The 16536-nt window shown below is 42.9% G+C and overlaps 1 protein-coding gene across 1 annotated transcript; it reads right to left on the bottom strand.

Annotated features, from left to right (window-relative positions):
- Window positions 1–3322: 3322 nt before the first annotated feature.
- On the bottom strand, window positions 3323–14777 carry LOC140196995 (extracellular calcium-sensing receptor-like). Its single transcript, XM_072256927.1, is given in 7 exon segments — window positions 3323–4236; window positions 4340–4463; window positions 8352–8576; window positions 9412–9512; window positions 9515–10247; window positions 13061–13349; window positions 14575–14777. Coding segments are annotated over 7 exon segments (2589 nt in total).
- Window positions 14778–16536: the final 1759 nt, after the last annotated feature.

The following is a 16536-nucleotide window of genomic DNA, read 5'->3' as shown; positions in this document are numbered from 1 at the left end:
GCCCTTTGGCCCACAAACTTGTGCCAACCCTAATCTTTAATAACACCCTGGGAAAAGTTTCACTGCTAACATTATTGTCTTTCTACAATCAGATGAGGGGGTGACAACTGCTGTCTCAAAAGAAATAAACAGTTCTTTGTGACTTTACCAAAATATGTATAACTGAGTATTCATATTCAGCTCCATAAATACAAAATTAATTTCTTGACTTGTTAGAATTTACACCCCTGAATGAAACGTCCTTGACCTCGTTGGAGTTTAATTTGGAGGCTAACGAATTGTCTGAAGCTATAACTAACATGAAGGGAGGGAAAACTCCTGGGCCTGATGGAATTCCGATTGAAATATATAAAACTTTAAGACTGAATTAATAACCCCTCTGCTTGATATGTATCAGGAGTCATTTGATAACAGATACCTTCCCCCCTCTTTTAATATGTCAGTAATTACACTACTGTTAAAACCTGGAAAACCACCGTCCCTATGTGGAACTTATAGGCCAATCTCACTTCTGAACAATGACCTCAAAATTCTCTGTAAGGTATTAGTTAGGAGGCTGGAGCCAATCTTGCCAGATATAGTCCACCTTGACCAAAACGGATTTTTTAAGGGAAGGGAGGGCTTCCACAACATTCGAAGAGTGCTTAATATACTTTATCAAAAATCCGGAAGCTCTGATAGAACTATTCTGCCATTGGATGCCGAGTAAGCCTTTGACAGAGTGGAACGGCAATATCTATTTAAAGTTTTACAAACATGTGGAACAGGTTAAAAATTTCTAAGGTGGATTCAGCTTAGAAAATTCTAGCTCACAGGCTGAAATTTTAACTAATGAGTTTTATTTCGGCACCATTTAAATTACAACGGGGATCAAGACAGGGCTGTCCTCTATCTCCCCTCCCGTTTATCCTGACTATTGAACTGATAATATTAGCGTTTTATTAATAGCTTTGAACTATGCATTTCTATGTGATTCACCAAATCAGCTTGACGTTGGAATAGTTGGTAATAATCCATTGTTTAGGACAGCTTCTGCACCCTTCTGACACACGGGAGTTCAGTGCCGCCTTCTTTCGGGCATTTAGTTATACTGAACTAGGTTTAGCAAAATCCCTTCTGAAGGTTAACAAGAATTTGAAGACAATTTGTGTTAAAATTAACATTCACGGTAAAGCAGGAACTCCTCTCACTGTGCACAACGCAGAATAGATATGACGGGACAGGTATCTCAGCTAGGTTCATTAGAACTGTAACTCAGTAGGAATTAACTCAGACTGTAAAGTTGGAAAACAAATTGGATTGCTGTCTGTGGTGTGTCGGCCGCTGAGGGAATTCCAACCTGTCCCCAAACCTTCAGAGTAGAAATGACAAATTTAAAGGGCATTGCTTCAAGGTGAAAGCGGGGAAGTTTCAATCAATTGCTTGGGAAAGTTTTTTTTTCACACGGGTGAGGTGATTAATAAAATGTGCCAGCAGAGGTAGTGATGGAAGCAGTCATGATAGTGTTGTTGAAGAGGCATTTAGATAGGCACACGGACATGCGTGAAATGGAGGGGTATGGACCATATGCAGGAGGATAAATTAGCTTAATTATGACGTTATGCTGTACTTTTGAGTGAACAGGTTGTCATGCGAAAGTTATCCAAACAAATCAAAATACTAACAGAACTGCAAAATGTGCCAATTATTTGGAGCATTATAAAACTCCAGTTAGGGGTGTTACAAATCTTTCTGGCCAACCCATGATAGGAAGTATGTGGAAAAATTGGAGAATGAGCAGAAGAGGTGTACCAGTGTGTTGTCTGGATTGGAGCTGATGTGCTATAATGAAAGGTTGGGCAAGATTGGGTTATTTTTCCGGAGCTGCAAAGACTGAGCGGAGATGGGTTAGATGTTCAGAAGTTTATGACAGACATCGATCGAGTGGGCAGACAGTATCTTTTTTTTTCAGGGGTTGAAGTTTCAGAGGGCATACTTATAAGGTGAGAGGTGGTTCATATCAAAGGAGACGCGAAATTCACGTTTTTTACACAGAGTGGTGGTTGATTGGAGCGCACTGCCTGGTTTGCTGGTAGAGGCAGAGACATTAGAAACCATTAAGAGATGTTTAGATCGGCACATTCATGTAAGGAAATAGAAGGGTACTCGCGTGGTGTAGGCGGATGAGATAAGTTTAGTTAGCCATTTGATAATTAATGCAATTGATCCTGCACAACATCGTGAACCAAAGGGCCCATTCCTTTGCTAGAACATATAATATGGAACATAGAAAGCTACAGCACATTACAGGCGCTTCGGCCCACAATGTTGTGCCGATCATGTAACTACTCTAGAAACTGCTTAGAATTTCCCTACCGCATAGCCGTTTATTTTTCTAACCTCCATGCACCCAAGAGTTTCTTAAACGGCCCTATTGTATCCGCCTCTACCAGTGTCGCTGGCAGTGCATTCCACACACCCACCACCTTTTGTGTGCAAAACTTAACCTCCGACATCCTCCTTGTCCCTACCACTAAGCACCTTAGAACTATCTCCCCATACTCCCCACCCCCCACCCCCTCCATGTATGCAACTTCAGTCCTGGGAGAAAAAGACTCTCTATCCACACGATCCACGCCTCTCATCATCGTATATTCCTCAACCAGGTTATCTCTCATCCTCCATCGTTCGAAGGAGAAAAGACGAAGTCCACTCAGTCTATTCTCATACAGCATGCTCTCCAATCCCGGAAACATCCTCGTTGATCTCTTTTCCACCCTCCATAGAATCCACTTCCTTCCTGTGGTGAGGTAAACAGAACTCAACACAGTCATCCAAATGAGGTTTAACTAAGGTCTTTTGTAACGTTACCTCACTGCTCTCGAACTCCATCCCACGCTTGATAAAGGCCATCACATATTACGACGTCTTAACAACACTGTCAACCTGCGCAGCAGCTTTGAGTAGCCTATGGACATAGGCCCGAACATATGGCTGATCATCCACTCTGTCCAGTGTCGTACCATTAATATTATATTGTATCTTCAAATCTGACCTCTAGAAATGAACTACCTCACATTTATCTGGGTTGAACTCCATCTGCCAATTCTCAGCACAGTTTAGCACCTTATTAATATTCCGCTGAAACGGCAAGCTCTGACCACCATCCAGAGCATCCAGAACACCCCCAACTGTGTTGTACAGTTCTACGTTCTATATGTTGAATGCAAAGAATATTGATGCGATATAACGGGAGACGTACAAAATTAAAGCAAACAATGGACATTGAAAATTTAAGGTAGTGAAGGCACAGCACACAACATAATTATATCGTTGTTCATTATTAAAGATTTCCGGATGGCATTTTGCCCATGACATATCTCTTTGTGTTGTGCTCTTGCTTAAAGAGTATAATGTAACATTTGGGAGCAAAAATACAGAACAGCAACGCATAACTGGACGATAAAATGGCAAACACTTCCACTGCCACAGTGTACTTCCCAGGAGAACTAACGTAGGCTGGGATGAAGGTAATCCAAACGGCACAAAAGATTAGCATACTAAATGTGATGTGTTTAGCTTCGTTGAAATTGTTAGGAAGTTGTCGAACAAGAAAGGCGACCGCGAAACACACACAGAACAGAAAGCCAATGTAACCCAGCACGCAATAAAAGGCAAGGTCAGACCCAACGTTGCATTCAAAAACTATTACTTCGGTAGAATATTCTGTAATCTTCCGAGGGTATGGCGGCGACGTGACGAGCCAGACGGTATATATTAAGCACTGCAGCGCGGTGAGGCTCAAGACGGTCAGTCGCTGCTGGGTTGGGCCAAACCACTTCATTATGTTACTGCTGGGCAGAGTCGCTTTGAACGCTAAGACAACTACAACCGTTTTACCCAAAACGCAAGACACACAGAGAACAAATATAATACCGAATGACGTGTGACGAAGCATGCAAGACCATGTTGATGGTTCTCCGCTGAATGTAACTGAACAGAGAAAGCAAAGCATTAAAGCAACAAGAAGAAGGAAACTTAGTTCTGAGTTATTAGTTTTAACAATCGGCGTCTCTCTGAGAGTGCAGAAAGTTGCAAGTACCAGGATTGTCATGCAGAATCCAACCAATGCCAGCGTCAGGAGGGTAAGCCCCATGATTTCACCAAATGATAGAAATTCGATCACTTTTGGTATGCACTCAACTTGTTTCTCATTGGACTTGTACTCTGCTGGGCATTTAAGGCAACCGGTTGAATCTAAAATGAAAGAAATCGGATTTGGAGAGCGAAGGGCAAGTTTATATTTCAAAATGTTTCCGTACCGGCATTTAATTAATTGAAGTTCACATAGATATCTCACCGGAGGTATTGCTAATTTCTCCTTTGGGACATTGTACGCAATCATAGCAGCACTTCGGTTGTCCTTTTTTGGGAGCCTTCCGTGTTCCGGGATAACAGCTTTCCGAACAAACCGCTCGTGGAACCTATGGAGAGTTTATACATAGGATCCGGCCATTATAAGTAGAAAACCGAGGAAGTGGTTCACTCACCCCAAATATAAACTCATTCCACAACCTATGGACTCACTTTCAAGGACTCTAATTGTCATGTTCTCAGAACCACACACAGAATCATAGAGAACCTCAACAGGTCATGTAGTATTTGTGGAAAATCCATAAACCGCCAGCGTTTCGGGTCTCAACGCCTCACAGAACTGGAAATGAAGGAGGAAACACCAGAGTAAACAGGAGGGGGAAGGGTAGGGGAAGAACCAGCTAAAAGTTTGCAGGTGGAACCAGGTGAGTGGGAAAGGTAAAGGACTGGAGAAGATGGTAGGAGAGGAGACTGGGCCACAGGGGAAAAGGAAAAAAGAAGGGACACTAGGGGAGGTGCTAGGTATGTGGGAGGAAGAGATAAGACGTATGGTATGGGAACAGAAGAAGAGAGAATGAGGATGGAAAAAAATACCAGAAGGAAAATCGATGTTCGTGCCATCAGTCTGCAGGATACTTTTACAGAGTATGAGTTGTGTCTCCTCAATCCTCAGAGTGGCATCATAGTTGCAAAAGTGAAGGCCACGGACCAACATATCGGAAGAGGACTGGGGATAGGATTAAAATGGCTGGCCACCGGGCAATTGCGCATCTAGCAGATGGAGAAATTTACGTCAGGCCTCACGGTTGTAGCGGAAGATGTTTCGGGAGCACTGGATGCAATAGACTACACCTGCTGGTCTGCAGGTGAAGTGTTGTCCCAGCCGGAACGGTTGTCTGGGGTCCGGAATATAGGTATGGTAGGAGATAAATAGGTAAGTGTAGCATATCTGTCGCTTGCAGGAATCGGTGCCTGAAGTGGGTTTGGTGAGGAAGGACTAGTGAACAAGGGGCTCACAAAGGGAGAGATCCCTGCAGAAAGCAGAGAGTGGTGTGGAGGTAAATATGTATTTGGGGGTAGAATCCAGTTGAAAATGGATGAAGGTAAATGTGGGAATCAGTAGGTTTATAAAAGCTATCGGTAGGTACTTTTTCTCTCGAAATGGAGACAAAGAGATCGAGAAAGGATTCCGAGGTATCAGAAGTGGATCAAGTGAACTTAAGGGCAGGATGGAAGTTGCAAGCTAAGTTGAGGAAACTGAAGAGCTCAGCTTAACAATGTTAAACTGAGTGAGAGGTTAGACGGCTGTGAGTCATATGTGAACTTGAATGCCGTTGTGCTGTTTTCAGACTTTTACCTGGTGACCACCCCAGAATGAGTTAAAATTAAGGATGATCTTGACAATGCATTGTCAATAACTTATCCGTTTATGGAATATTTCTAATAGTGCCCATAGGCACGGAGTATTGTTTTTTTTCATATGCCTTTACCCCCTGTAGACGATTCGGTTCCAGTAAGAACGACTAAACGTGTAGGTGCTATGTTAGTCGAGGAAGCATACAGCAAGGAAACATACACTTCAACGCACTGAGTCTGCGCCGACCAGCAGCTATCCATGTACACCAATAACAAAAATATCCATTTTCATTATCCCCATATCTTCATGAGCTCCCTACAGATTTCTCAGTCGCCAACACTTCGGGGGCTTTTTACAATGACCATTTGACCTATCAAACCACACATCTTCGGCGTGTGAATCGACACCAGAGCAGCCGGCGTTGTCACGGGTAGAACATGCAAACTCTACGAAGAGAGCACGGGAGGTCAGGATTGAACCCCAGTCTCTGACGCTATGAAGCAGCGATTCAGCCTTGCTTCAGCTCATTTATGAGGCCCAGAATATACCCTTAGGCAATTTGTCGCCAACATTTGGAGTTCTCTGAAACAGAAATCGTTTGGATATTTGTGATCATGTGCATTGTTAATCATTATCTGGCAAAATTATTTCAATGCTCCCACTGATGAAGAAGAAATAAACAATCTTAAATTACTTGAAAAAATCATCCGATTGACCTCACCAACATATTTCCGGGGTACCTCTGGCCTCATCCCATCAGTGATATTACGAACATGAGCCAAAGGAGCAAAATTAAGCTATACGCCTCATCTATTCTATTTCACATTACCATCTTGGCCATTTTTTTAAATCCTCAGTTCCATTCTCCTGCATTCTTGCGTGACTTTTGACGGCACTACTAATTCGGAATTCATCAAACTTCGCTTTATATATGCCCAATAGATTCACTTCCATAGCCGACTGAGGCGACGAATTCCACCGATTCACAACCTTGTCTTGGAAGACATTCCTAGCAACTCAGTTCTAAAGGAACGAACTTCTTCCTGAGGTTATGCATTCTGGTTATAGACTCTCCCCACATCCGCACGTTAGGAACATCCTATACACATCCACTCTATCCATGCCTTTCAATATTCGATGGGTTTCAATTAGATCACACAACCCCACCCCCGAATTCTAAACTGCAACGAGTACAGAATGACAACGTTTGTACCTTTGATTTCTCATTTTTCTCCACATTTAGAATACATACACCGCCTTTATTTCTTCTGCAAAAGTGCAGGATAATACACTTCCATATATTACATTGTATCTGCCAATTCATTGTCCATTCTGCCAAGCTGTCTACGTCTTTCTGCAGACTCCTTTCTTCCTCACCATTATTTGACCCTCCACTTAAATGCGTAGGCAAACTTGGCCACAAAACCATCGGTTCTGCCATTCAAATCCCTCCTTTGCCCTTTGTCCGACTCATTTCTCAGCTACCGATTCTGCAAGTTAAAACGATCTTCTCCTCTCTCTCTCTCTCTCTCTCTCTCTCTCTCCTGTGTCTGAGAAACTGCTGTTATTCTGGGATTTTAATGACGAACCGTATCTAGAGCTTACGCATATTGGCGAGAAACACGAAAAGGAAATAGCCACTCAACGGTAGTCCTGTGGGTCAAAATGCCACGTTAGCGAGAAAGGTCGGAGAACAATAGCCAGACTGGTTCAAGTTGAAAGGAACGCGGTTATAACTGAAAACAACACGCATTACAACCGCGGTTTTCGGACCACCATCTCTGAACGCATAAAATATCGTACCTAACACACAGAACTGGATGGGATACAGCTGCAAAGGAGCACGAACTTACACTTAGTGGCCACTTTATTAGGTACCTAATGAAGTGGTTCCAGAGATCTTTCCAGGAAATGCCATTCACTGTAACATTGTTAACTTCACCTGAAGGTTGCCCTTCTTTTACAGCTTTCCTCGTTCCAGATGGGCAGCTCTCACTTCCGATAGGCTTTAGTAATTACAGGAAGTCACCGAATTAAGTGGTCCCGACTCTATATCGCTTAGTTAGAATCTCTACCACCAGTGGAAATATCTCAATGTTTTAATAACCCCTTATGTTCTTATATATTTTAATAAGATCTACTCTCACTATTTAGTGATTTTTACCAATTAACCTACTAACCATTACGTCTTTGGACTGTGCAGGAAACTGGAGTACCCAAGGAAACCCAAGCAATTCATGAGGAGCGAGTACAACTCCTGACAGACGACGCCGTATTTGATTTTTTTCCCCCAGAATATCCCGAGCTGTAATAGCCTCGTGATAACCGCTACGCTACGGTGGCGCCCAGTCAAGATTTATTCTAAACTTCAAACAAAATACCGATCTGCCTTTAGGCAGGTCAATGCTCTCACCTTGGGAATTAGCCTGGGGCAGGGAAGCGAGAGTGGCTGCCACCACATCCCCAGCTCCAACTTCTCCCTTAATATTGTATGAAGTAAGAACACTACAGCTGGTGGTTTTATCATTTGCAATCTGGTACTCCCGCGATTACACACTTATAAATCCAAACAATTCTCAGAGTGATCAACTCAACCGAATTATCACCTGTAACATCCAAGGTCTTTTATCAAACCACTTACCCTGGGTTGTCCTCCCGCCCATAAGATTGAGGCTTCGGCTAATATAAATTTCTGTCCTTCGGGCGCTGCTCCATCATACTGTCCCACTGTTACAGGAATAGCACTGGTGTCCGTCGGCTGCCAGTTTACGATGTCGTATATCGGGACCGGATCACCGTTGCTATCGAAATAAATCCTTTCTCCAATTTTTGTGCTGAAGTTTACTGTTTTCACGTAATGCAGAAGCTAAATCAGAATTTAAAAGTACGGTGAGAAGCAATGTATGGTCTCCGCATTGAAGATGATCGCGATAGATTTCAACCAAGTTCACTGAATGTTACAAAAAATCCGAACAGACTGCTTGAAGATCTCGGCAGGAATACAACAATTGCAGTTCCGGTCGAGATTTTTCCTCTGCATTGAAATATAAAAGGACAAGAGGCAGGATAAAGACATGTATGGAACAAAAAGTAGCAACGGAATTGGACCCAGCACCCAGGGGTGACTGGAAAATTGAGAAGGGAAGGCAGGAAATGTAATTTTGTTTATTGTTGTCACATATACAGAAATACAGTGAAAACTTCGTTTTGCATGGTATTCAAAGACATCATTACACAACATCAGTGCATTGAAGGGAGAACAGTAACAGAATACAGAACAAGGAGTTACAGTTGCAGAGCATCTTCAGTTGAGGTTGGTTTTATTTCATTTCGAGATATGGCACGGAATTGGTAGTTCCGGTGGAACGAGTCGCACCACCACCCTACTTAACACCAACCTAAACACAGGACTAGTTACAATGACGATTAGCTACTAAGCGGTACGTCTTTGGACTGTGAAAGGGACCCGAACACCAGGAGTAACCCCTCGTAATCATGGGAGAACTTTCAAACACCTTACAGATGGCGCCGGAATTGAACTCTGAACTCCGAGCCTCTAATTGTAATAGCGTCGCGATATGACCGCTGCGCTGCCGTGACACCACGAAAACAAGGTATAAGGCCATTTTAAGATAGATTGTGAGGTTAGGAGTCCATCTTATCATACTACGGCACACTTCAATAGTCTTGTCAATGCTTACCTGCCACGGTTGGAAATTTGAAATATTGGCACAGCTCCCTTTGTGAAATGGTCCGTTACCATCTTTACAGCTGAGCATATCATGGAGAGCGTGGGCGATGCGTAGGTCGATTTATAAACGTTATAGGTCACTCTGTACTCAGACACATCAGTAAACTGGTTGTGCGCTGTAAGTAGAGTTTCATTCCCCGTGCATTCTCGAACCCTCGAATCGGATTTGGAGTCGACAGTGTTACTTTCTGTATTCCTTAACTTGCAACTGAAAGCTGTTTCCCAAAACTCTTGCACTAAACGGTTTCCGGGATAAAGAGACGGGTGAGTGTGCATGAGGAATTCTTTCAAACCTGGTATTCGCACTTTTCGGATCGCGATTCCAATTGTACCGACAACAAACAGTTTACTCTCCTGCGGGGGTAGAACCGGTGTGGTGATCCAAGCCTCGCTTCCTATCCATTGTATACCGGTGACGTTCTGCTGTACAACTTCTTGTAGTAAAATGCTCATGTCCGCGTGCGCAAGGAAAGCTAATATTACCCTTGTGGAAGATTTCTTTATGATGTCTATAATTTGAAGTAATTTCTCCCTTGGGTACGTTTTGTGCAAAGCAACAGAGAAAACAATGCAAATTCCCATCTCTTCCATCGCTTCATTGAATGCCTGAATCCCAAAATTACCATAGTCATTGTCGCTCCTAATTGTTCCGATCCAGGTCCATCCTAAATGCCTAATGAGTTGAGCCAAGGCCCTCACCTGAAAGTAATCGCTTGGGATCGTTCTAAAGAACGATGGATATTCACGTCTGTTGCTCAGACAGGCACATGTAGCGAGATAGCTAACCTAGAGGGAGGCAAGTTTATAATCGATAAATTATCATTGTTCATTTAATCTCTACACTTTAACTGCGAGAAAGCACATAGAACCATAGAACCATAGAAACTACAGCACAGAAACAGGCCTTTTGGCCCATCTTTGGCTGTGCCAAAGCATTTTCTGCCTAGTCCCACTGACCTGCACGCGGACCATATCCCTCCATACACCTCCCATCCATGTATCTGTCCAATTTATTCTTACATGTTAAAAAAGAACCCGCATTTACCACCTCGTCTGGCAGCTCATTCCATACACCCACCACTCTCTGTGTGAAGAAGCCCCCCCCCATGTTCCCTTTAAACTTTTCCCCCCTCACTCTTAACCCATGTCCTCTGGTTTTTTTCTCCCCTTGCCTCAGTGGAAAAAGCCTGCTTGCATTCACTCTATCTGTACCCATCATAATTTTATATACCTCTATCAAATCTTCCCTCATTCTTCTACGCTCCAGGGAATAAAGTCCTAACCTATTCAACCTTTGTCTATAACTGAGTTTCTCAAGTCCCGGCAACATCCTTGTAAACCTTCTCTGCACTCTTTCAACCCTATTTATATCCTTCTTGTAATTCGGTGACCAAAACTGAACACAATACTCCAGATTCGGCCTCACCAATGCCTTATACAACCTCATCATAACATTCCAGCTCTTATACTCAGTAGTTTGATTAATAAAGGTCAATGTACCAAAAGCTCTCTTTACGACCCTATCTACCTGTGACGCCACTTTTAGGGAATTTTGTATCTGTATTCCCAGATCCCTCTGTTCCACTGCACTCTTCAGTGCCTTACCATTAACCCTGTATGTTCTACCTTGGTTTGTCCTTCCAACGTGCAATACCTCACACTTGTCTGTATTAAACTCCGTCTGCCATTTTTCAGCCCATTTTTCCAGCTGGTCCAAGTCCCTCTGCAGGCTCTGAAAACCTTCTTCGCTGTCTACTACACTTCCAATCTTTGTATCATCAGCAAATTTGCTGATCCAATTTACCACATTATCATCCAGATCATTGATATAGATGACAAATAACAAAGGACCCAGCACTGATCCCTGTGGCACACCACTAGTCACAGGCCTCCACTCGAGGAAGCAATTCTCTACTACCACTCTTTGGCTTCTTCCATTGAGCCAATGTCTAATCCAATTTACCATCTCTCCATGTATACCTAGCGACTGAATTTTCCTAACTAACCTCCCATGAAGAACCTTGTCAAAGGCCCTAACTAACCTCCCATGCGGGACCTTGTCAACATCTGCCGTACAGGAGTGAAAGGATTCTGGTAACTCAAGATACAGATGTGATAGGCCATGGATAAGTGTAAAGAAGGAAGATTAATGTTCGTGGTCGGTAACTTCTCGACAACACTTTAAGAAAGACTAGAAATGACTGAGAAGTTGTTGAAAGTGGACAAAGCGACGGTAAATGATGGAACTCACGCCGAAGGAGACCAAGTGGGGCGGGGCGTGGAGGGGTTTTGACTGTTGATCTCTTCCCACAGGTACGGCCTGACGCCCTGAGATTTTCTGGAGGTTTCCGTCTCAGCTACGTCCCCACTGCCATCAGGGTTTTGAGCGGTCAATACACAAACCCATAAACTCTTGCTTAGTGTTTCTGTTCTATATTTGAAATATATCCTATGGTAATTCATAGTATGTATCATAGGAGTTTAATGCTGAAAAATGTGAGGTGTTACATTTTGGTAGAACTAATCAAAATAGGACATACATGGTAAATGGTAGGGTATTAAAGAATGCTTTAGAACAGAGGGATTTAGGAATAATGGTGTATAGGTCCCTGAAGATGGTATCTCATGTGGATAGGTGGTGAACAAAGCTTTTGGTTTGCTGGCCTTTATTAATCAGAGCGTTGAGTATAGGAGTTGGGATATAACGTTGAATTTGTATAAGGCATTGGTAAGGCCAAATCTGGAGTATTGTGTACAGTTCCAGTCACCGAATTATAGGAAGGATGTCAATAAAATTGAGAGAGTACAGAGGAGGTTTACTAAAATGTTGCCTGGGTTTCATCTCCTAAGTTACAGAGAAAGGTTAAACAAGTTGGGACTTTATTCTTTGGAGCGTAGAAGGTTGAGGGGGGACTTGATAGAGGTGTTTAAAATTATGAGGGGATTGAGAGAGTTGACGTGGTTAGACTTTTTCCATTAAGAGTGGGGAAGATTCAAACAAGAGGGCATGGGTTGAGAATTAGTGGACAAAAGTTTAGGGGTAACATGAGGGGGAACTTCTTTACTCAGAGAGTAGTAGTTGTGTGGAACGAGCTTCCAGCAAATTGGTTGAGGTAGGTTCTATATTGTCGTTTAAAGTTAAATTGGATAGATGTATGGACAGGAAAGGAATGAAGGGTTATGGCCTGAGTGCAGTTTGGTGGGACTAGGATAGGGTAAGAGTTCGGCACGGACTAGAAGGGCCGAGATGGCCTGTTTCCGTGCTGTAATTGTTATATGGTTATATGGTGATATGGCTTCATGTAGTGCATGCACTGCTGCCACAAAACAACACTTTTTTGACGTATGTCAGCGATATTAACACTGATTCTGATTCTCATTCTTATTCTGACCAAATAACATGAGAAAGCAGCCTGCCTGAAGAAAAAAAAAAGAAAATGAAAATAATTAATATTTGGTGCCAGCCCTGCGCAAATGCAGCAATATACCAGTTGTTTAAGTGATTATTTCTGAAAGTCTGATGATGTCTATGAAACATATTCACAAAGTTACGCATCAGCCAGCTAATAGTAGTTCATCTAATCCATCAAAAGGCCTACCACAGGGATCCGAAAGGGACCAAATAACGACGCAACCCCTGAAGTCTGTGATGATCCAGAACCCCCGACGATAGCGGGAACTAGCAGAGCTCTTCCACAGGAGGAATTTGCTGCGTCCAGCCTGTTTAAAAACTCAAAGGCTGCCTTTAACGATATAACAGGCATGCCACAAGAATCGTAAATCCAGTAACCCAGCGTAACGTTTGGAAGAAGTTCCGGGTTCCTGTGAATCTCCTCAATTGCAAAGATTATCGTCATTGCGAAACGGAAAAGTCTGAACCGGAAGCTGCTGGAAATAGAATTGTGTACTTATAGAGAGGGTATCGCTAATGCTCGTTTATCAAAATATGACAATTACAAAACGTCACATATACAGTACCTTGAAAACGTATTCAGCCCACAGCTATGTTTAATGGTTGTTATTTTCAAAATTTGAAATATATTAAAGTGGAATTTTGAGGTAAGCTGTAAAACATTGCACATCATGTCAAATCAAAAGAACGAATGTAAAACCTGTACTCGGTTTACTAAAAATGAAAAAAAAATGGGAGGCAGATAAAATATTCATCCCCTTAGTTAATACTATGCTAACTTTATGCAGGTGCAGGATACGTATTACCTTACCAACTTCCTCAATTTGTTGATGTTGAAAATTAGAGGATCACCTGAATAAATCCACGCACTCTCGGTAAGAATCAACAGTAGGATTTTCAAAAAAATATCAAACCATAATGAAGGCAAAAGAGCATTCAAGACAAATCATGGAAATTATAAAAGGAAACACAAATCTGGGAATGCGTACAAGGTCATATCAAAGGTACTGAACATACCCCAGAGCTCTATGCAGTCCATCATAAGACAGTGTAACAGATATGAAGCCATAGCCAGACTGCGTTCCTCTTAACTTAGTCACCAGAGAAAATGGTACTTGTAACAGGGACTACTGTAGCGCCAACATTCATTCTGATTAAGTTACACAGATCAGTGGCTGCAACTGAAGATGACGTACATGGCTCAACCATCTCGAAGGCCCTTCACAAAAAGAGTATTTCTGGAAGGACTGGCAAGGAAGAAGCTCTGACGAAAAAAAAAAAGGAAATCATTGCCAAGTGTCACTTGGAAGTCACTGTAAAGACTTGGAACTTCTTATTGTCGGTTGAGGCTAAAATGGAAAATTTGGCCTCACAATAAACGGTATGTGTTGCATTAATCTAATACTGCACAAAACCCAGGTAACACTATCACTACTGTAAAGTATGGTGGGGGTAGCATCATGCAATAGGGATGCTTTATAGCAGCAGGGAATGGAAAACTGCGCAGGATTGAGGGGAAAATGTCTCCTGCTAAATGCATAGAGATCCTGGATAAGGCCTGCTACCGTCTGCCGGAAAGCTTAGACTAGGGATGAGTTCGTCTTTTAAAGGACAATGGCAAAAGCCCACTGCCAAAACATTCCTGGAGTGGTTTGAAATGAAGAACATTGATGTCCGTCAGAGACCCAGTCAGAATCCTGCCTTAATCCGATCCAATCAGCGACGGGAGCAGCGAACAGCGAGGAAGTTTCCCGCTGTGGCCGCTGCTCGTTTGAAGGGAGAGCTTCACAGGCCTTCGGTCTCAATCCGCTGGCCCAGTTGACGGCGCAGCAGCACACAGCGGATATCTTTCTCGTAGATCGTCGGCGGTGGTTTAACAGGACAACATCGTTCCGGCGGACCATTCAGGGGCAGGCGCAACGCAAAGAGGAGTGGGCCAGTGACTCAGTGATGAGAGTGGGAGTGTCACGCAAGCAATAAAGTGGGAATCGGCTTGGAAGAGGTGTTAGCTCTGGGTAAGTTTTCCGAGTAAGTTTCAGCTTGTAGCCATTACCCTCGGTGATCAGAGTACTGTTTTGGATACTGTTGTGGGCGTGACCTCCCAGTGGAATGCAACAGAGACCTGGTTACTGGCACTGATCATGGGCCCGTGATGCAGAAGGGAAAGAGGAGGAAAATTTGAGCTGTAGTGATAGAGGACTCAATAGTCAAAGATTCTGTGGATCTGAACGAAACACCCGGATGGTATATTGCCTTTCAGGTGCCAGGATAAGGGACGACTTGGATCGTGTCCACAGCACATTGGAGGGGAAGGGAGGGTAGTCTTGGTCCACACTGGTAACGATGACATAGGAAGGAAAGGCAAAGCGGTCCTGAAGAGAGAATATAGAGAGACAGGCAGAAAACTGAGAGGAATGACGTACAGCGTAGCAATTACTGGATTGCTACCTGCGCCACAGGCCAGTAAGGGTGAAAAAACAGGATGATTGGTTAGATAAATGCATGGCTGAGAAGCAGGTACAGGCACAGTGCTTCAGATTCTTAGATCACTGGGATCTCTTCCGGGGGAGGCATGACCTGTACAAAAAGGAAAGTTTGCACCTAATCTGAGAGGGACCAATGTTCTCGCGGGCAGCTTTGTTAGACCTGTTAGGGATGGTTTGAATTCATTTAGCTGGGGAATAGGAGCCGGAGTGAAGGGACTCAGAACAGGATAGATGGAAAAAAAGAAAGAAATATAGCATGCTGTCAGACTGTCAGGAACGGCAGGCAGGTTATAGGCAAAAATAAAATCACTACAGCCAACAGGGTGGGTAGTAGTGCATTAGGGATGCAGAATCAAAAAGGGTAGCAAATGCAGTACTCAACGTATTACATCTCAATGTAGAAGTATAATAATTGAGGTGGACGATCTTGTTGCACTTTTACCGATTGTCGGGTATGTTGAGGTGGTTATCACTGAATCGTGACTGAAGGATATTTGTAGTGGGAGCTGAATATCCAAAGGTACTCATTGTATTGGAGAGATAGGAAGGTAGGTAGAGGAGTCGGCATGGCTCTGTTGATAAAAAAGAAAATAGAGTTAAATCAATAGGGAGATATGACATAGGATCAGAAGATGTTGAATTCTTGCTGGTTGAGTTTAAAAACTGCAAGTGTAAAAAAGGATGTTTATGGCAGTTATTCCAGGCGTCCAAACAGTATCTTGGATGTAGAATACAGATTACAATGGGAAATTTAAAAAAAAAGGCGTGTCGTAAAGGGCAATATTATGACAGCCATGAGAGATTTTAACTTACAGTTAAATTGGGAAAATCAGGTTGGTAATGAATCTAGAGAGAGAGAATTTGTTGAATGCCTACGAAATAGATTTTAGAGCAATTTTTCGTTGAGCCTACTAGGGCATCCGCTATATTGGATTGGGTGTTATTTATGGAACCAAAGGCGATTGGGTAACTTAAAGTACACGAACCCTTAGGAACGTATGGTCGTAAGATGTTTGCGTTCAACTTGAAACTTGAAAGGGCAAAAGTAAAGTCTGACATAGCAGTATTCCAGTTGAGTAATAAAAATTACAATGGTGTGGAAGAGGAGTTGACCAAAGTAAATTGGAATGACGTGCTAGTAGGAATGATAGCAGAGCAGCAATGGCTTGAGTTTCTG

The sequence above is a fragment of the Mobula birostris genome, chromosome 4, assembly GCF_030028105.1.
Source record: "Mobula birostris isolate sMobBir1 chromosome 4, sMobBir1.hap1, whole genome shotgun sequence".
NCBI lineage: Eukaryota > Metazoa > Chordata > Chondrichthyes > Myliobatiformes > Myliobatidae > Mobula > Mobula birostris.
The sequence above is the reverse complement of the archived record's forward strand: the minus strand, read 5'-3'. Positions and strand labels throughout refer to the sequence as shown.